We start from the raw sequence: 21934 nt of genomic DNA, 5'->3' as shown, positions 1-21934 counted from the left end.
ACGAAAAATTCATGATCACTTTGAATCTTTTTTTTTTTAATTAAGGGAACATTCTGCATTAATGGAAGCCATTTGCGGAGCCTTCTGCTTGGGAGAAAAGAGAGAGAAGAGAGGAGAGAGGAGGAAAGAGAGGAGGAGAGAAGAGAAAAGAGAAACTGAACGGCGAGTCTCAGAGCAATTTCCTCTTTAAATAAAGCCAATTTGTAGGAATGAGAGACCCTATAGACGTATGCTCATAGAGACTACCAATCTTCCGTGTGTGTGTGTGTGTGTGCGTGCTGAGTGTTAGACAACTTATCTTGAGAGCATCTCCTTAAAACTATTTGTCCAGTTCAGTCAAACTCATTGCAGCCCCAGTCCAGTCAAACTCATCCTAGCACCACCCCACGCCGCCCCGGGCCCCAGTCCAGTCAAACTCATCCTAGCACCACCCCCACGCCGCCCCGGCCCCCGCTCCAATCCATCACCTCACCCACTGAATCATCATCCTGCCAATAAAGCCGGCAGCCACAAATCACAGCGGTAGCGTTGATGACACTGAGCTCTCTGGGGAAAGTCCAGCTGAACAACACTCCCGCTTAGAGAGGTGCTACTACAGTATATGGAAATGTATGAGTATGACAGAGAGGAGGGGGTTGAGGGGGGGGGGTCCACGGCCTTCTCACACTGAACACAAAATGAGAGCCGAGTCTACTGGAGCCGGCTTCAGCTCCGCATCCCCCCCACTCCGCCCCTGCTGTCTCTTCACTTTCCTTCTATCCCAAACGGGAGCCTAAATGTCCATTGTGCTTCTTAACTACATGATTGTCCTACGTGACAGAAGCTCCAGTTCTGGCTTGTGCTTTGACCCTGCCATCGGAGGCATCTGAAGGTCTTGCCGGTGAGCCTTGTAATGGATTTTTAACTGATCTAGTCAAAAAGGATTTGCCAAGAATCGCTCAAACAGGTTAAGTCTGGTTTATTGAGGAAACATACGAGCGCAAGGACTACAGGGCAACGCACGTGAGTGGTTTATCCAAGTGAAGTGCCGCAGTCTGGTCTTGCGCGGCCTTATATTCAAGCAATACACAGGTATGGCGCTTCCACGATGTGATTGGCTAACCCATTGTACACGTCATATTAAATGGCAGGTGTCATCAACGGTAGTCGAGAATACAGACACGTGACATGAGGAAAAGCGGTAATTCTTGCAGGGACAAAGGATGGTTATTCTGGAGCAGACAACGTCTAGGTGTGTTGACCTCCTGGAGGTCATCCTGTCATGAATTAGATTAGCACAGCTATGTGAAAGGTTGAGGGAGGTGGTGAATTACAAAGGAAATGGTGAAACTACAATTTCTATGACAGCCTCACAGGCAGCAGTGTGGGCCGGTCAAATCTCTTGCCCCTGTGAATCCCAGATCTCTCTTCATCCATCTGACAGGGAGATCAAGCAGCTTGTTAATTAGCCTGCTCTACCACGCAGAGGCCTATACGTCACACAACATACGCCCACACTGACTGACAGACACACACACACAACACACACAGATGATGAGACAGTTTCTGGTAGAATAAAAGTCTGGATTTATTGTACTGATCTGTACATTTGACAACAGGCTGACCTGCTTACGGACTGACTGCAGGAACATGATGCGACGCATCACAGGTGTTCGCGTTACAGTGGAGGTGCGACCAGTTTTGCAAGGACATCCATAACAGTTACACTTTTTTGTTTCTCTCCATGATCTTCACAGAAATCTTCCCATATGAGGGCCCCTTCTCTCTCCCACCCTCTTCCCTGCCTTCCTCCACACACGGCCAGCTGGGGCCGGTGGTCAGTCCGAGGAAGGCTACAGCACACTGGATACAGGACACCGTTGTGTTTGTGTGTGACCTCGGGACCAGAGAAATCCCCCGTATATGGAGAGGAGGGAGGGATTTCTAAACACACGCATGGTCACAGCAGAGCCTGTCCAGTACATACCTATACAGCATACTGGGACAGGCATGGACCAAACTAACCTCCTCGGGTTCAGGTGTGTTCGATTCGACTCAACCCGCACTGTGGCACGGGTGGAATCTTGAGGGAGTAACGGTCATCCCAGGTCTACTACAGTATGAACACGGGCGGCACACATACACATATGGACTGTATCCATGGCTCTGGTTCACAGTTAAGTCTTGAGCACACTCTTATTTGACATATTTTTTAAAAATATTTATAAGCATATATTCCGATATATATTTATGATATCTCTGTATTCAGCAGCAAGAAGGATGGAGATGATAACAGAAGACAAATGCTTGGGGGGGTTTCAGATTATCTGATCAACGTCAACACCAGAATGAGATCTCACTGCAAATGAAGGCATGATCTCCCAAAGGGAAAGAGACAGAGACAGAGAGAGACAGAGAGAAAGAGAGAGAGAGAGAGAGAGAGAGAGAGAGATGGTGCATTCTCCAACCTCACTCAACCCTACTGACAAGGTTCAACGTCACTGACACGCAGTCTACGCACTTGATTCATACAGGGGTTTTTACTTTTTTGGTAGTTTACCACTGGTTCAAGAGACATCCATGAGGACCAAATCAAACGGATCATTTCTGCAAACCTGCAATGGTACTTGGACGCAGGTCTGTGGAAAGTGGATTTAGCTACAACTGCTTGGATGGATGGCAGATAGCTAGCAGTTTCTACCATAATAATTAGCAAACATTTGGCTTAGAATATAAATGTGATTTGTTGTTGATTTTGGGGGGGGTGCCCAACCTGCAGGTACAGCTGAATGAGGTTAAAAACATAGAAAAAGCACCAATAGCACCATTTGAGGTCAGAGATACAGATCAATTAACCTGTTTGCTGGTAGCACCATCAACCAGTAGAAGTCTCAGAATGCGAAACACACACATAACCCATGGAGCTACGATTTATCAATGAGTTGATCAGCACAGAGAGAGAGCCCCTGCGTTCCACAGCAGCTCGAAGAAGCAGGTAATACAGGTGATTCCCTATCATCATATTGATCATATATACTGAGGTGTTAGAGGTTACATACTGTGAGGATTGAAAGGAGTAACCGGGTAACTTTCCTATAGCTTGTTAAAATAGACGTATATACTGTACACACACACACGCGCACGCACGCACGCACGCACACACACACACACACACACACACACACACACACACATACACACACACACACACACACACACACTCACAAACACACACACACAGTACCAGAGTAACAATGAGGTAGGACGGTGAAGCTGGATGACCTGGCGATGATGTCTTGCTGTAGAAAGCTCACAGATCAGTAGAAACACATGAGTCTCCTGCCGTCTGTCTGTGCTGGAGCAGGTTGATTTAGTATTTGAGGTTCAGACAGGGTCCTGGACAGGGCCTGCTGGGTCACTTCCTGTGGCACAGCAGAATGAGGGAAGTGATTTGGGTTCTAGGCGGAAGGACCGGACAGTATGATTGTGCGGTACTTGTGTGTTTCAAACATGGTCTTCAGTCCCTTCATCTCTAGGACAGAGTTCGACCTAACGGGTGATTGGGCCGTGGTTCCCCAGACAACCTCAGCGTAGTCCTCCATTACGGAACATGTCTGAGGGCTTCTCCTCTGACATCATGTTAGTTCTAGACTAGGCTGAGTCCCTGTCTGGGAAACCCCCCCATAATGTCACAGTCTAATACGCTATATTAAGCACTGTTTAACCATACCTTCATTTTGGCATCAGAAAACAAACAAACAGGAAACAACAACAACGTGTCACAGGAACTAATGGTTGGTTCACACAACAGAACAGGTTTTTTTTTTTCCACATCCCCAGAAGCTTGATCATCATCATCAACATCGAAGGGTCATGGTGTAAACCTGATGTTGAGGTGTACAGAGACTGTAGCAAGATAACATCTGGGGCCTATTCATTACAGAAACGATAAAAAAAACAAAAATATACTGTTTATATACTGTATATCTTTATATAGGATCTTTATCCCTCTCCTCTGTGGCGTAGCTTAGCTAGCTCGGTTCGAGAACCTTGGCATGGGCCGTCTTTGTGCAAGTTCAAACTCCGCTGACTTCTCCCTCAGCTTCACCCTTGATTTCCTCTGCATACTTTGGCTTATCTTAACCCCTCACCCACAGATACACACACCTTTCCACCCCCACACCTGGACACGTTCAGGTACAGCGCATAGTCCAATCACAATGCACAACTCGCTGTACAGAACGTCCTCCAAGCAGAACATCACATTATCCAGAGTTCAGCAAGTCGTAAGCCCTGGTTATACCTTCCACGTCCGTGAGTGCCGCGTCCTCCAAGCGGACCACAGAAGTAGTATGAACACAACCCCTACGCATCTGCAGCGGCCCACAAAAGCGTCTGTTGCTTTCTCAGACACGCACACGCACACACACACACGCCTCTCACTCGACCTACAAACCAGAGCTCTTTCCTCATCACTTCAGTGTCTTTAAGGTGCTTCTAGATCTACATCATCATCAAGACATTGATTGTTTGGACCTCTTTGATTCTAAATAAAGGGAAATAATAAGTAGCGAACTGACCCCTTTCTCTTTAAGATTGGAACATTTGTCCAGAGGTTTAAAGTGCATTCCATATAAATGATTTGTATCGAGCCAACTATCTTTCTAGCCAGCTAAGGCCGAATGATTCAAAATCACAGAACCCCTTGTTGATAACACAGCACCAGTTCATCCCATTGTTCTACTGTCTTGGGAGCTCTACTTTTATCTAATGTGGTTGTGGCCGGCAAGCCTGTACTTATATCAGATGTGGTCATGGCTAGTCTCTGATATCTAATGTGGTTGTGACTAGCTAGCCTCCACTGATATCTAATGTGGTTGTGACTAGATAGCCTCCACTGATATCTAATGGTTGTGGCCAGCTAGCCTGTACTTATATCCAATGTGGCTGTGCCTGGCCTCTACTGATATCCAATCTGGTAGTTTGAGACTTAACAGACTCCTCCTAGCCTCCTATGTTACACAGAGACCACATAAGCGACGGAAAGTCCTGTTTTTGACACTCATTTGAGTGTAGATACAGATGATGGTCTATAACAGGTTATACCATATGTTATACCATATCAAGCTTAAAGACAGCAGTTCTTATTAATATGTAAAAAAATAAAAATTAAAAATTAAAAAAAAAACCTCGCCCAGGTTACAATGGAATCACAATGTCAGTCAACCAACCAACCAACCAGCCATAGCAGAGCAGGAGCTGAACATGGTCACATGGAACTGGGTGTTTGTGGGGAAAAAAACAAACAATGTAATATATACACAAATATAACCCCCCAAATGCTTAAGAAAATCTTGATTGAACTGTAAGAGATAGAAAATAAAGAAAATCCAAAAATGGATGGACAAACCTGACAAACATGGACATGTAGAGATGGCTTGACAGACACAGACAGACAGACAGACAGACAGACAGACAGACAGACAGACAGACAGACAGACAGACAGACAGACAGACAGACAGACAGACAGACAGAGAGGCCTGCAGCAGATACACAGTGAGCCACAGTTCAGGTCACAGCCAAGGTTTCATCTGAAGCCTAGTTTAGTTCCAGGCTGCAGGCTGTCACAAACCAATAGGGATCAAAATGGCGCCCCCCCTCCACCCCCCAAAAAAAGAGTGAAAGAAGACAAGTTCTGATGGCATGTCGAAAGGAAGTCGTCACTATAGCAACCTCATGCCCCCGTGGTGTCGCTTAAAGAGAGTAGGAATATTATGGGATGGCTGGCTAAAGAGATGACTGTTGTCAATGCCGAACAGACAGACAGCTTTACCTGCCAGAGCGGGATTAGCACACACAGTAGGCCTACCTGGCTTCCTTAGCTAGCTGGCTCTCTCTAACTCTCTCTCTCACGCGCCAAAGTGCTGTTGAAGCCTGATCAGCTTCCTGAACATTGTACAATCACAGCTTAATAGAGAAGGTGAGGATGCAGTCGTCCTCCCTGATTGCCTAATCATCCATAAGGCCTTTTAGGGTGCGGCCATGCTTGCGCCACAGCTGCCCCCCCCCCCCCCCCCCCCGCCCCTCCCCCCTTTCCCCAACAGTCAGAGTCTCGTCATCTACAGCACTACTGGGGTTAACAACAATACTACCAAATGTAGGTGTAAACGCATCCATTAACATCTTCACAGGCTAAGGCTTACTGTATAGGCTACGTTCACACCACACATTGAAAGGTCAAAAGGCCAGGGTCATTCCACCCTTGACCTCTCCTCTTCCTTCCTCTCTCTCTCTCCCTCTCAGACTGGTAGCATACACTGCCATCCTGCACAAAGCACAGGCCTACATTTTCACATTCTGCGTGACACTAATTAATCTCTAGAGCAAATTAATAAAAACAGACCTAGCCTCAGGTATGTAAATAATGAAGACATGGATATCCGAGACCGAGACCCTGTCCACCAAGCACTCCTTTAAGAGCACATGGTTCCACTAAGACACGCACTCAGACCTCGACTATAGATAACTCACCATCAGTGCCCCCCCCGCCCCCCCCCCCCCCCCCCCACACACACACACATTCACACACTAGCACCGCTATCATCATCATCATCATCATCGCCACCACATCTATCTTCCTTACAGCAGAAGACATGTGATCGGGGAGAACAGTGGTTCTCTCAGGGAGAACAGTGGTTCTCAGTTCTAACCAGTGTTAGGTCATAATATCATGTTCTGACACAGAACAACACCTCGCTACCTCTCACTACCACTTTCTAGAAGAGATCTCTGCTCAGGGACCCCCCCTCCCCCCCATCCCCCGACCCCAAGTAAAGCTTATAAAAACACTCCACCAGGTCAAACAGTAATAGACTCGTCCCTCTGACTGAACCGAATGGCAGGTAAAGCTGTCTGTCAGCCAGCTGGCCAATGGTGTGTGGAGGAAGGGGAGGGGCTTCAGAGACTCCCATTGGGCTACTCTAGCAATGGCACCGCGGAATTCACCACCCCTCTCCCTCTTCTCCACCTCCCTCTTTTCTTCCTCCTCTGCAGGGTGATGAAGAGGAGCTGGACAGCGGAGGGAGGAGGACTACATGGCTTCATAGCTGTAGTTTTCCATCTTAACCGTCTGTCTGATCAGCAGCTTGGACTCCCGGCGCTCCTCGTTCTTGATGGACTTATTGATGTCCATGATCTTCTCACAGATGTACTTGTTGACCTTGGACAGCCTCTGGGTGATCTCGGTACTGTCGGCCGTCTCCTGGGAGACGCGGTCATACAGACACTCTATGGACAGACGAGAGGGGGAAGAGAGAGGGAGGAAAGAGGGAGAAGAGAGGGAGGATAGTTCATAAGAAGACACCAGAACATATAACCTCGTCATCAACTGCTGCTATGCCTCTAATAATCAAATTCATGAAACTAGAAATCTGTCTGACTGCAGCTTGAGCCCCAAGTGTCTGACTGTAACACCTAGAACCAGTTTCTGTGTTTGCAAGACATACAGCTAGGTCTATAAATATTGGAAATTAACACAATTTTCATCTTTTTGGCATCTGTATACCACCACAATGGATTTGAAATGAAACATTCAATATGTGCTTTACTGTACGTGCAGACTTTCAGCTTTAATTTGCGGGTATTTACATCCAAATCAGGTGAACGGTGTAAGAATTACAACACATTTTATATGTGGTACTCCCTTTTTAAGGGACCAAAAATAATTAGACAAACTAACATAATAGTAAATCAAGTTGTCATTTTTAATATTTGGTTGCAAATCCTTTGCAGTCAATGACAGCCTGAAGTCTGGAACCCATAGACATCACCAGACGCAGAGTTTCGTCCCTCAAATCGTGTTATGCATAGCTAGCTCATATTGGTTTACCAGTTAGCTGCCTCTACTGATATTTAATGTGGTTGTGGCTAGATAGCCTCTACTGATATCTAATGGTTGTGGCCAGCTAGCCTGTACTTATATCCAATGTGGCTGTGCCTAGCTTCTACTGATATCCAATCTGGTTGTTTGAGACTTAACAGACTCCTCCTAGCCTCCTATGTTACACAGAGACCACATACTGTAAGCGACGGAAAGTCCTGTTTTTGACACTCATTTGAGTGTAGATACAGATGATGGTCTATAACAGGTTATACCATAGGTTATACCATATCAAGCTGAAAGACAGCAGTTCTTATGAATATTATGTAAAAAAAAATAAAAATAAAAAAATAAAAAAAACCTCGCCCAGGTTACAATGGAATCAGAATCAGAATTCATCATGGTGGACATTGAAAATAAACTAATCCCGTTTTAACCCATGTTTAAGATAGTTTAACTAATCCAGGGTTACAATTAAGATGTGCAACACATCTCTGATTAATTATAAACCAGTTTAAAACTAGATGTACTAAACCTAGATTAAATCTAATCCAGGATTAATTTAATCCATGATGGTGCAACCCAGCCAAAGAGCCCCAGAGTGACAATAAGACATTCATGTCTTATTCATTCATGTCTTATTTGGCTGATGGGCGGAGTTTAACGAGAGAGAGTTCGAGAGTTTAACATGTTTTTGAATGATTTTTCAAGGTGCCCACCAACATCCATTGTATGACCAAAACGGTGGTAGAGCAATTATCAGACTTTCTTAAAAGTGCTAGTTTTGTCAACTTTTTGATCTGAACCATTGTATATGTTCATAAGTAACCTTAAAACAGGGATAAACATGATTTGTCCCTTTACTACTCCTTTTACATTTGAATTCAACTAAGTTACACACAAAGTGGATGTATCAATAGCCTATATGGAAATTTAAATGCAAATCACATGATGGAAATGCAAGTGGAAATCCAATTCACATGAAGTTAGCTATATGCTTCCATAGCTCACTACTCTAACTCGCTCGCAATCTGTCTACTACACTAGCTTGTCTCATTTGATTTATGCTAGCTAGAGAACGTTAGCCTAACACGTGATGCAAGATAGATCAGACACAAATTGCCTTGTCAACCGCCCTCGAGACCTTCCCCCCACTCCCCGCTACATCTACACTCCAATCCTAACCCTAGTTTAACTACTGTCTAGTCTGCGTCTAAGCAGCCCCCTCAGTGGAGGAGGTCCACTGACCAGTTGTTTAGTCAAAGACTAGGCTTGATCTGTGTCTGGGGCCCAAATCTTAGCTAGTTTCTATGTAAATGGTAAATGGTAATGGTAAATGGACTGCACTTATATAGCGCTTTTCCACCTTAGCGGCACTCAAAGCACTTTACAATGGCCTCTCATTCACCTATTCACACACACATTCACACACCAATGGCGGTAGCTGCCATGCAAGGTGCTAACCTGCTCATTGGGAGCAATGTGGGGTTAGGTGTCTTGCTCAAGGACACTTCGACATGTGGACAGTCGGAGCTGGGATTCGAACCACTGACCCTTCGATCACTGAACGACCCGTTCTACCAACTGAGCTACAGCCGCCCCACAATACAGTCCTGGCTGCCAGATCCTACCTCTGACGATCTTCAGCTTGCTGGGGGAGAGCGGGGGCTTGGGCAGCGCGTCCTTCTTCTTCTTGGTGGCCACGCCCGTCACGCTGCGGTTCTTTAGCGTCTCCGTGCCCCAGATCATCACTGCCAGGTTCTTGGTGAATTTGGAGTCTCCCTGGGTCCTCTGGAGCTGGTGCCATTTCTCCTCTTCCACCCAGATCCCCCCGCCCAGGTGCACCTGCAGGCAGGGGGAGGGGAGGATGTCAGGGGCCCATACAGAGGCTACAGCTAGCTAGGGATGGGTACCAATACACAATATATAAATATCTAAAATCGCAACGCAGATTTTGGTGCCATGCTTGCTTGAGCTGTCCATTGAAATATCTGCCGCCAGTGCTCAGAAACGGACCTTACAGGCAACGGAAGCATCATCGCTTGTTAAATACGATTAAAATGCCTGAAGCCAAACGGCCTTAAGTACCCAGTCATTTATTCTGACATGTTCACTCACTCACTCACTACAAAAAGGACAAACTCCGAGCTGATCAAATGTGACTGACTACCGGCAAGCATGTTTTGTTTGACTGAAACGTGGTTGTCTTGAGGACATTACGGTGAGCTAGCTATATTCTTTAAATCTCACTGGATTTGAATGGTTTTAGAAAACCAGGCCAGGTCCAGCCTGGCTTATGTGCGTGGCTGGCTTGTTTCTGTTCAGGACTGGTAGGACGGAAGCTAGTCATGTCATTGAAATAGCTGTGAATTGAAATGACATTAAATAATGTCTGATAAATTAAGATAGGTCTTGTTGCCTGGACCCATCAGTTTCAATACTGCCAATGCTAATCCAGCACAATAAGAGCGGAATAGCCAGATAGCTCATGAGCTCACAACAACTAGCAGCAGCTTCCATAACATTAATGGTAGCGGTTAGTGGCTAAAGCAGTTACAGTGATGATTCATGTAACGTTAGCTATGTTGCTGCAATTGTTTCAACTTCTGTTTCTGAACAAAGGTAAGGGATACAAATATTGGAGTGAAAGGTTGAACGTCTGAAGGTTTGGGCTATAGTCCCATAAAGTCATCCCCACGGTCTCCCGGGTGGGAGTCCTATGCTCTCACCACTACTCTACTTGTGCAGTAGAGATCGGTGGGTTGGATTTGTGTCCTTCTTCCAGTCCCTAGTGTGGGTTGGGGTTAGAATATGGGTTGGGGTTGGGACAGGATCTGACCTATAAGGCAAGGGGTAAAGGTCGGAGTGAAAGGATGAACATGTGGAGGTTTGGGGTATAGTCCCATAAAGTCATCCCCACCGGAGCCTTGAACCCCGAACTCCCGTGTGGGAATCCATTGCTTTCACCGCTACTCTACTTGTGCAGTGGAGATCGGCGGTTTGATTTTGGTGTCCTTCTTAATTTTGGTGTGCTGGGACTACTGCCTCTTGTGGTGCCAACAGAGAAATGCAGGTCAACATTCAACGGAGGGAGGGAGTGATAACCCATTGACAAAGGTATAAGGCACGCACATCCGCACTAAAATCCAGGTGCTGGACAGAGAAACGTCAGCAATGAAAAAGAGATTGTCCGCTGGTACCTATTGGGAGCTATACCAGTGATGCGGACAATCTCTTTTTCACAGGGAGTGATAACCCGATAAACGCTATACTAGGTGCGCTGGCTTACAGCCAACCAACGCTAACGTTACTGAAAACATTTACAGCTAAAATTTACTAGCGTATGGAGCTACTAGCTTTCTTTACTAGCCTATGGAAAAGGCTAGCTAGCCAATAGCAATGCATGCTAGCTTGGTTGTGCATGCTACTGTATGCTATATCTCGCTCATGTAAATCCATCTAATGTTAGCTAAATTAACATTTGCATTCAAAAGTTTTGACCGGGAAAACAGGAAAATCAATTGAGGGTAGGCTGTGCACGGCTGTAAATTATGACTTTGTGTGACTGATTCATTACTAGAATGGACTGATTGCTCATAGCATTACAAAATTAGTCCTCGAGAGTTCACACAAATGACTGTGTCTTGCCTATTATGTCCTTAGCGTTGACAACCGACTTGCCGCTGAATGCATAGACAGCTACAACAACGCTGATCAGCCTGTCTTCCTACTTGGGGACTTCGAACAACTGTGACATCACTATGCTACTCAAAACAGCTGGAGCATGTCAGACGTCCAACGCGACTGCACAGAACGCGGTACTTACTCCAAGTCCTGTCCTCCCCTTGGTTTCTCAGATCATGGTAATGTAATATTAGGCTGCTAATGCCAAAATACAAATAAAAATGTAAAACACACAGGATCCATTCAAAAACCATCCAGGTTTGGAATAATCCCTCTGTGGGAACTCGGAGGGGCTGTTTTGAGCTCACATACTGGGAGTTCTTCCAGAGAAGTGAGGGTGAACTGAACAATTACAGTAATATCGCCTATTGTTCAGTTTCAAGTTCAAATTTGCCTTAGCAATAAAAAAAAGAAGCTGTTCTTTAATGCCAAACACCACTAAGCCACCAGGCTCTGACCGTCAGTCACCAGGCTCTGGGTGTCCTGGATGAGCTAATGCTGCCCGGGGCCACCTTTCTCTCTCCCTCTCTCAAACCCATCTCTCTCTCAAACCAAACCCATCATCCTCTCTCTCTCTCTCTCTCTCAACCCACACTACCCCCCTCTCTCTCTTATCATCATCAAGTGTTTAGGCTGCCATCCAAAGGCTTTTCCTTTCACAGCTAATGTGCTGCAGGCCCCTGGCCAGCAGACAAGCTTTTCACTAACTTAGACGATGATGTTGTTTCCTCCCTCAACCACACCCCACCCTCTTCTAGGGCTACCTGTCACTCTCTGAAATTCCTCTGGTGTAGATAATTAATAGCAAGGCCAGTGTGGGAGAGTTCTAATTTGCTTTTGTTCTTCACGCTTGATGTGAGCACTGGCCTGAGTGCTACAAGCAACACCTCCTTCCAATCAAGAGACCCATGCAGAGTTAAAGCACCACCACGAACAGACCCATACAGAGCAGAGCAGAATTACTGGGCCACCACTAAAAGCGGTCCTTAAAACTAGGGAAGCCCCGATACCGATCCCTGGATCGGATCGGGGCCGATCTAGGCCTTTTCAGCTGGATCGGTATCGGCCGATCCAATTTAATTTCAAGGCCGATCCATTTCATTTTTATTACTTCAAAATAATAGCCTAAATAAAACGGGTTTACACACATTATACTATGGCCTGGGTTAATACTCTTTTCTGATTGGCCAGCAGACGTGTGTACATAATGGAAACTTCTGACACCACCAGACCTCAAAACAATTCTAGGGGAAACACCGTCCTGAGATGCTCCTGTCTGCCCATGAATAGTTTGGTTCCACAAAATAGACAAAGAACCACGGGTAGTCAGATTGACTTCAAACCTGGTAGTGGGTCAATGAGGTAAAGGTGTCCCATGTCATCCAGTACAATGCTGAGTGCCCTCTCGAAAAATGTATTATTTTTTTCATAATCACACATTTATATATGCATGCCTAGACTGGCAGAAAAAAATGACAATTTTATTTTGAATACCACATTTAAAAATAAAAAAAACACTCAGCGTTACAATGAATGACATCATTGACCCTAATGCTCAACCTAAGGGTCAAACAGGAAGTTGGGGGAGGGGGGTGGAGGGAAACAGATGGATGGGGCTCACCTTGCCGTCGTTGAAGGTGTAGACAGTCCTTGGGGAGGGCGAGTGGCTGGAGCTGGTGTTGGCCTCCTCCCTGCAGACCTCCGGCGCCTCCACTAGGGGCTCCACCACCTCCGCCTTGATGGTCTGGGTGCCGTTGTCATGCATGGGCTCTGGACAGGGAGACACATTTATATTCTTCATCTGAGCCCACCAATAATATTTATAATCATGGAATTCAAATATATCAGAGATTTTTTTGAGATTTCTAAACATGTCAGATTGTGAAAATTACCTGGCGTCAGTACATCACCAGACACAACAATTTCAAACTTTATGGGTGTGTTTACACTGTGTTATTACAAACTTTGCCTGTGGTAGGACTGCAGCTGACTGCAGACTACACTCTCTGGAAGATGCGTTTATCTGCAATGATCTGTTTAGCATACATCATACTGCAAGGCTCAATACCATAATATCCACTTAGAAGTACAGATGCATCTCAGAAAATTAGAATATTGTGGAAAGTTAATTATTTTCTGTAAGTGTCTGTAATATTTTGTTATTTCTGAGAACTTTTAGTTTGAAGTTTAGTATTGTACAAATTGACCAATGTTTGTATACATTTATTTTGAAGGACGCTGCCGCTAGAGAAGCATGTGCAGGCAGGTGTCGGTCAGATCAAAGAAGCAACTCGTTCGGTGTGAGAGGATCCCGCTCACTAGAGATTAAGCATAACCTACAGATTGGGTTTAATAGTTATATTAAATATATAAATGTCCTGGTTTAGATCTGTTAACTGTGATACTAGTTCAGTAGACTGGTGAGCAAGTTTTGGCAAGTGCCTAGCTACGTCGTTGCTATCTGTACATCACAAAACAGCGTTCCGACATCCTCTTAGCACCCTTGATAAGCGGAGTGAGGTATGGATATTCATGTTGTAATGCCTACTGTTTATTTTTCATTTTGTTCATGGTGCATTTCCAGAGATGCATAGATTGTTTAATTTTGTGAAGCTATGAAGTAGTCATTGTATTCTTTATAGTTTTCACGGTGCTCGTCATGGTGCTCAACTGAGAATAAATGCACCCGTTGAGACACTCTACTCTTCGTCTTCTTAAAAATATTGAGGGTTGCTACATTTTCTGTATTTTAATTCAAAAAGTGAAACTTTCATACGTTATAGATTCATTACACATGTAGTGAAATATTTCAAGGCTGATTGCCTCCATGCCATGCTCCACATTGATGCAGTAATTTGTGCAAAAGGAGCCTCCACCAAGTATTGTGTAAACATTAGCATACTGAACATACTGTACAATCATAAAGATTAAAACAAAAAAGGCTTGAAATATTTCACTTTGTGTAATGGATCTAGAATATATGAAAGTTTCACTGTTTGAATTAAAGTACAGAAAATCATGGACTTTTTCACAATATTCAAATTCAAAATTACATTTTCTGAGATGCACCTGTACAGTAGAGACAGTAGATCCAGACAGACTCCTGCAGTAGCAGCACATGAATAGAGTTTCTGCACTTACAACCTGGAACCCTGTGTGCTACAGTAGCCAGGCTTCATCAGCCTCCAGCCCCAACCCTCCCCGCCCAGCCCCTAGCCTCCATCCTCCCAGCCCCTAGCCTCCATCCTCGCAGCCTCTAACCACCATCCTCCCAGCCTCTAACCACCATCCTCCCAGCCTCTACCCACCATCCTCCCAGCCTCTAACCACCATCCTCCTGGCCTCTATCCACCATCCCCCCAGCCTCTAACCACCATCCTCCTGGCCTCTAACCACCATCCTCCCAGCCTCTAATCACCATCCTCCCGGCTTCTAACCACCATCCTCCCAGCCCCCATCCTCCTGGCCTCCCAACCTCCAGCTGAGGGTTATTTTAGCTCCAGTAAGCTCCCTTTGGTGGCTGGCCACACTAAGCTCCAATGTAGCTGATGAGTTTTAATATCAGTCAGTGCACCCTACTGCCGACCCCCGGGGCACCCTGGGCTGTCTAATCTGCAGCCTGTCCATTAGACCAGCGAGCACTGCAGGGAGATCCCCCACTAATACGGGCTCCTGGCACAGCTGGCCACTCCAGCGCTGGCTACCCTTCACAAGGCTCGCACTGCTTTGAGTTGTTTCACTCTAACCGGAGTTGTTTATTCTGTATGTCCCCGTGTACAGTGAAGAAAAAATAAGCAGTGATTCAAAACACAGTATCAAATCAGTGCAGTGCACCATGTCGGATTCAGAAGGAAGTGGCCCTATACTGTGAGGGTGTGTGTGAGCTGTGAGTGAATTGTCTTTCTGTCATTTTTACTGTCTGTCTGTATGCGGGTAAGTCAATGTCAAAAAGTATTGTAAATGCACAAACTATGAATCTGGTGTGTGTGTGTGTGTGTGTGTGTGGGGGGGGGTCATATGGAATGTGTCTCTTGTGAAGTGTAGATAGATAGACAGACAGATAATGTCGCAGGCTTAAAACTCATCTCTTCAAGAAGTACTACAACAATCCTCCCGCCTAAGCACTTATTGTATTATATTATATTGCACTGTACTTTAGATTGCTATTCTTGCACTTTGCCTTCAGCACTAGATTATGCTCTTAGGAGGTTTTAGAAAGAAGATGCACTTGTGAGTTCTGGCAAGTAGTAGTACATTGGCTCTTCCTACGTTAAATGCAATTATTGTTAGTCGCTTTGGATAAAAGCGTCTGCTAAATGACTAATGTAAATGTAATGTAATGTAATGTAATGTAATGTAATGTAAATGTAATGTGTGTGTGTCCCTCACCGCTGCCCAGCCTCATGAGGAGCACGTCCTGCAGCCTCCTGTTGAAGTCCCTCAACTCCTTGACCTCCGTCAGCAGGCTGCCGTACTCCTTCAGCTTCTTGGCCTGCTGCACCAGCTGCCGGCGCGTCCTGTCCAGCTCCTGCTGCAGGCGCCGCATCTCCTCCTCCTGCTGCCGGTAGCTGAGGACCAGCTCCTCGTACAGCACCCTGGGCACCGCCGCCACCTCGCCACCGCCCCCTAGCTCCCCCGCCCCGTAGTCCCCGTCCTCCAGCTCCTCCTCGTCTTCCTCCTCATCCCCCTCTCCCTCCTCCTCCTCCTCCTCGGCCAGCCTGTCCTCCTCCAGGTCCTCGTCCGCCTCCGGGCAGGAGCTGGCGGCGTTCCTCTCCAGGCGAGCCACCACAGCCGCCAGGCTCTTGGAGGAGTTGGAGGCGGGGCGGCCGTGCTCCTGGGACTGGGCCTGGGGGTCAGTTTGAGGTGGGAACACATTTAAGGGTGAATTTGACTGCACGGAGAATGTGACCAGAGAACTAGGATCAGAATGAGTGTTATGGCCCTTCATAAGTACACTATCAGAACCAGGGCTGTACCCGACATTGTCCATCTACTTCAGATGCTCCTGTGTTTTTATGCAGTTTCCCATAGCTTACAATTAGGGTTGGGAGATTTGATGATTGTCTCCTCAACTGCACATTTGAGATTGTGCGCAAATAGACTCATGCGTTGGGCAGCAGTCAACAAGGAAATGTTTTGTCTGTCACTAAAGCATTTTCGCAGACGTTAGAGCTCAATCCGTCTATGGGGGGAAAAAAAAGATATTTTTTTCTCCAGTGGATTAGTTAATACAAGAAGATTGGTCTAGGAAGGCAGTTTTGTGTTGTGATTTTTATTTTTTTTGATTGCTGGCGCATAGTAGGCTAGGCTATACGCATAACGGAAGGGAGAGGGGTTCCCTGCCTTCTTCCCTCCACTATATAGTCTTAAAGTCGCACTGAAATGAAAAAAGCATTCTGTCCCATTTTGGTTCACATAATTGTTCATAGTGTTCACCTATTCAACGATGTATGCCAAAGAAATTACAAAATTCTACTTTTGTTGTAATCTTATATCAAAGTATATAATTTCTAACAGGTACCTTAGATTTTAGGCCAATAATCTCACGACATCCACCCGTCAATCAACGCTATCCTTCTATCGAATCTCTCTAAAGTTCTTAAAACCCGTCCACTTGTCAATGTTCCAATCAAATTCCTCTAAACATATGTCCCACCCTCATAGCTTGTTTGCATCGGAAATACGTCAAACTACTGAAGTTAGATGATCTCAAACGTCCGTTTCAGTGCGACTTTAAGTCTCCTTTTACTGCACAACAAATAGCTATGGTAATAGCCTAGGTCTAAAACGAATGATTGGCCGAAATCACAAGGCAGGTGAGTCTTAGCCCACCAGCGCATCTTGACAGTGGAGCAAAAAAACGGCTGCTCGACTTCCAAGAATCTCAGTCGACTCAAGAATCTTGTCTGACTGATGATTCGACTTGTCGACTTTCAGGGGGCAGCCCTAATCAGAACACTGTTGAGACTATGCTCTCAGTCTCAACCCAACACGTGGGGTGTGTGTGTACATTTCAATTGCAAAGGTTGAGTGGATGACCAACCCCCCGCTCTGAGAGAACGAGACAGAGAGAGAGAGGAGGTCTGTGCTGATTAGTTCTGACAGAGGAAGCGGGTCTGTAATGACTGGTTCAGAAAGAGAGAGACCTGTGCTGGCTGCTACTGTATCTTAGCTAGCTAGCTAGTCAACTAACTTGAATGCCAATGCCATAGAGTTATGTCAACAACACATAGCTACATTGTTACTAACATCGAGAAGACAGGCTAAAAAATGTCATTACTTATGTAGCTACAGTGTTTCCCATTATGTCCCGCCAGTCTCAGAATGTCAGAATGAACCGAAAATATTTTTATTCAATCATGATTCCCAGTCACAAAATATCTGCTCGCCGTGATAACCCCACTGACTTATTTTGGTATTTTGGGCCTATAGATTAAAGGGGAAACACTGACTGTGCCAGCTGGTTCAGACGGAGAGAGAGAGAGGATCAATGCTGCTTCAGACAGAGAGAATGGGTCTGTGCTGGCTGGTTCAGACTGAGAGAATGGGTCTGTGCTGGCTGGTTCAGACAGAGAGTGAGGGTCTGTGCTGGCTGCTTCAGACAGAGAATGGGTCTGTGCTGGCTGGTTCAGACAGAGAGTGAGGGTCTGTGCTGGCTGGTTCAGACAGAGAGAATGGGTCTGTGCTGGCTGGTTCAGACAGAGAGAATGGGTCTGTGCTGGCTGGTTCAGACAGAGAGAATGGGTCTGTGCTGGCTGGTTCAGACAGAGAGAATGGGTCTGTGCTGGCTGGTTCAGACAGAGAGAATGGGTCTGTGCTGGCTGGTTCAGACAGAGAGTGAGGGTCTGGTGGGTGGTTCAGACAGAGAGGGTCTGTGCTGGTTGTTTCCGTCAGAGACAGACAGAGACAGGGAGAGGGAGGGAGAGAGAGAGAGAGGGGGGGGGGGGGCTCTGTCCTAGCTGGTTCAGACAGCAGGACTGCAGGAGATGATCTGTGCTGGTCGGCTCAAACAGAGAAAGATGGTCTCTGCTAGCTGGTTCAAACAGAGAAAGATGGTCTCTGCTAGCTGGTTCAAACAGAGAAAGATGGTCTGTGCTAGCTGGTTCAAACAGAGAAAGATGGTCTGTGCTAGCTGGTTCAGACAGAGAAAGATGGTCTGTGCTAGCTGGTTCAGACAGAGAAAGATGGTCTGTGCTAGCTGGTTCAAACAGAGAAAGATGGTCTGTGCTAGCTGGTTCAGACAGAGAAAGATGGTCTGTGCTAGCTGGTTCAAACAGAGAAAGATGGTCTGTGCTAGCTGGTTCAGACAGAGAAAGATGGTCTGTGCTAGCTGGTTCAAACAAAGAAAGATGGTCTGTGCTAGCTGGTTCAGACAGAGAAAGATGGTCTGTACTAGCTGGCTCAGACAGAGAGAGCAGAATGTGTGGCCTGGCTGGCTGAGTGCTGGCTAGGTGCCCGGGTGAGTGCTGGCTAGGTGACTGGCTGAGTGCTGGCTAGGTGACTGGCTGAGTGCTGGCTAGGTGACTGGCTGAGTGCTGGCTAGGTGACTGGCTGAGTGCTGGCTAGGTGACTGGCTCAGACAGCAGGACAGAGGCAGAGGGACTATGCGGGATCAGACAGGGGACTGGGAGCAGTTCTTTGGTGAGGCTCTTCGAGGATTAGCTCTGTGAGAGGGCAGCTGTCCAGAGTGCTGAATTTGTGTTAATCCAGCATATGGTAAAAATAGCAGGGGGGATATTGGTTCCTGGATAGGTATGTTTATCAGATCATTAAACCATAAATATACAACTATCAATACTGGTTTTCATTTTGTATCTACGACTGCAAATATATGTGTGAGTGCTTGTGAATCCAAACAAACTCTCTCTCTCTCCCTCCCTCCCTCCCCTCTCTCTCTCTCTCCCTCACTCACACACACACACTCTCTCTCTCTCTCTCTCTCTCACTCTCACTCACACACACACACCCATCCCAGCTCTATTGTGATAAAGTGAGACTATGTAGCTGAGGTAAGCCTACCTTTTTATGTCTCAGAGGAAATCGCTCCTCTCCAAAGTGGTTCTCAACTGAATTTCCCACGTTCCTCGTCGACATCTTGAGAATCTTGGGGATTTTCATCTTCTTTTGCATTATACTGTGTTCAAACTCCTCTGTGTTTACTGTGGGTGAGAAGGACACAGTTAGAAAGACATCTACTGTAGCTGTGTACTGAAATCAGTGACTCTTCGTGGCTCCATGACAGGTGAATCTACTGGTCTATCAGTGAGTCCATCTCTCCATACTAAGTAGATCCCTCTGTAATCTGACAGCAGGCCTATCTCCATCTAGCCTAGGAATCCACAACTTTGCTAGGTCAACTAACTGTATGGAACTGGCAAGACCAACTGTACTGGTACCTCCTAGCTAACAAGACATGACAAATCTCTGAGTCTAGCTAATGCGCTCCCAGTTGACGTTAGCAAGGCTCTTAGATCACTTATGGTAGGATCTTTAAGCCCAGACTGTTCAAATACAAGATTAGTAATCTATCTAATTACCCTGGGATATAACGACTAGGCTAGCGTTCGTGATCAGTTGTAAACAATAAATGTATGTATTCCCTTTAGCTGTCCAGCCAAAAGCCCTGGACATGTGTCCGTTGTCTCTATACGAATCATTTGTCCAGTACAAGTCATTTAACAATGTAAACCTCAGACTGAGCATCTGACTGTGATGCAGATGTGGTGAGCTCTACTGCTAGCTAGCGATAACACTGCAGCTGGCAGCATATTGTTGGTAAACAACTAGGTACGGGAACGTTAGCATCAACATAGGCTAACGTGGCAATGTAGCTAGCCTCACTAAATGAGCCTATATAGTCTGCTATGCTAACGTTAACTGTAGCCTATGGCATCCAGCTTTAGGATAGCCATCTTGCACTCAATTCTAAAATAACCACAAAACCCGCCATCCAATTACTGGCAGATATAATAGGTTAGCTACAGCTAGCTAGCTAGGGGGTTAGCATGCTCGCTAGCATCGCTCAGCTGTCAGCTGTCACATCTGAGCTGTCAGTGGAGGTTACAGCAGACGAGGCACATTCATCAATCCTCCTAACTACTTACAACATAACCAAGATGGTTAATTCAGAGGGATTCTGAATATAGAGGAAGAGAATCAGCCAACTTACCTGCGAGGGCCAGGATGTGTGCTTTGCACGGCTGGCCTGTGCGTCCATCCTCTTCAGCTCTCTGAACCAAATACACTTTCTGATGATCAAAGTCTGTTTTGTGCAGGGGGCTGAAATCTGTCACCTCTGAAACGGGCAGAGCGTTACAAACATCGTCTTCCAAGAACCTGACAAAGGCATACATTGTTTCTCTTTGGTCCTGCACTTTGGATATGGTTGACAGTTTTACCATAAGTATTAAAAAATATAATCACAAAGAGTGGGTGGAATGGGGAGAGTTTCTAAGCTCGGCTACTCTAGTCTGATCCACTACACTTCGGCGCGCATCACCACCAGACCTGAGTAATAGAGATGTGAATCCTCTGAATAGTCAAATCTCACATTCATAATTAATTGATAAAATAATGTTTTTTTTTTTTTCTTAAACTAAAGATAAATAAGCACACTTTATAATAATATACATATTATTGAATAAAAACAGGAAACAATATATTCAACTGTTATGATCATTGTAGAAATTACTTAATAATAATAATAATAACAATAAGATCATCAATTATAGAAAAATACACATTAACAAAATAAATAAATATTTCATAAAAAGTTACTTTTTCCTGATTTTGTGTGTGTGTGTGTGTGTGTGCACGTGTGTGTGTGTGTGCGTGTGTGTGTGTGCACGTATGTGTGTGTGTGTGAGACATACAGGTTGACTGTCACATGATGGATTTACTTCTCTTTTTGCATGATGACATTTCTTCCCTCCGCCTGTCGGGGTCCCATTGAATCTCTGAGCTCTTAGAATGGGACCAGGATAGAAAGACCGCCAAGATGATTACACAGCTCAGACGCCTGGGCTTCTCGGACAGAAAGCAACTCTTTGTTTGTTCTTTGTTGTCGGCTAGTGACATTAAGGGATGGATTTCTGCTCTCGTTACCTTAATGGGGAGCAGCACAGTCAATAAACAGCACAAACAATCTCATTCTGCTTTGCCCAATGTAATTGAAAAGTAACTGATGCAGAACTCTGAATGGCTTTTCTCTCCTCTGATGGTGAATTTCAGATCAGACAGGAGGGTTTAAGGTATAGTGGGCCTCAGACAGGAGGGTTTAAGGTGTAGCTGGCCTCATTTCATTAGTGTATTAGTAGCCTACTGCAGAGACCACGTGAGGGATGCATGATCACCTGCTGCCCACCTGCTGTGATAACATCCAATCTTCCCAT

At 45.7% G+C, this 21934-nt stretch overlaps 2 protein-coding genes across 2 annotated transcripts in view; both read right to left on the bottom strand.

The window, feature by feature from the left end:
• Positions 1-21934, bottom strand: part of agbl4 (AGBL carboxypeptidase 4) — a gene marked incomplete at its 3' end in the record, with an annotated part of 242260 nt that overhangs the window by 54859 nt on the left and 165467 nt on the right. The gene's annotated exons all lie outside the window — the stretch shown is intronic.
• On the bottom strand, positions 6925-20896 carry bend5 (BEN domain containing 5; the record flags this gene model as incomplete). Its single annotated transcript, XM_084444336.1, has 6 exons — positions 6925-7267; positions 9491-9704; positions 13165-13313; positions 15933-16389; positions 19563-19702; positions 20713-20896. The coding sequence occupies 6 exons, from the start codon at positions 20894-20896 to the stop codon at positions 7071-7073; spliced, it is 1341 nt and encodes a 446-aa protein (XP_084300462.1). The 3' UTR covers positions 6925-7070.

Source organism: Borostomias antarcticus (assembly GCF_949987555.1).
Source record: "Borostomias antarcticus genome assembly, chromosome: 10".
NCBI classification, from domain to species: Eukaryota; Metazoa; Chordata; class Actinopteri; order Stomiiformes; family Stomiidae; genus Borostomias; species Borostomias antarcticus.
This window is presented reverse-complemented; position numbering and strand designations above follow the sequence as displayed.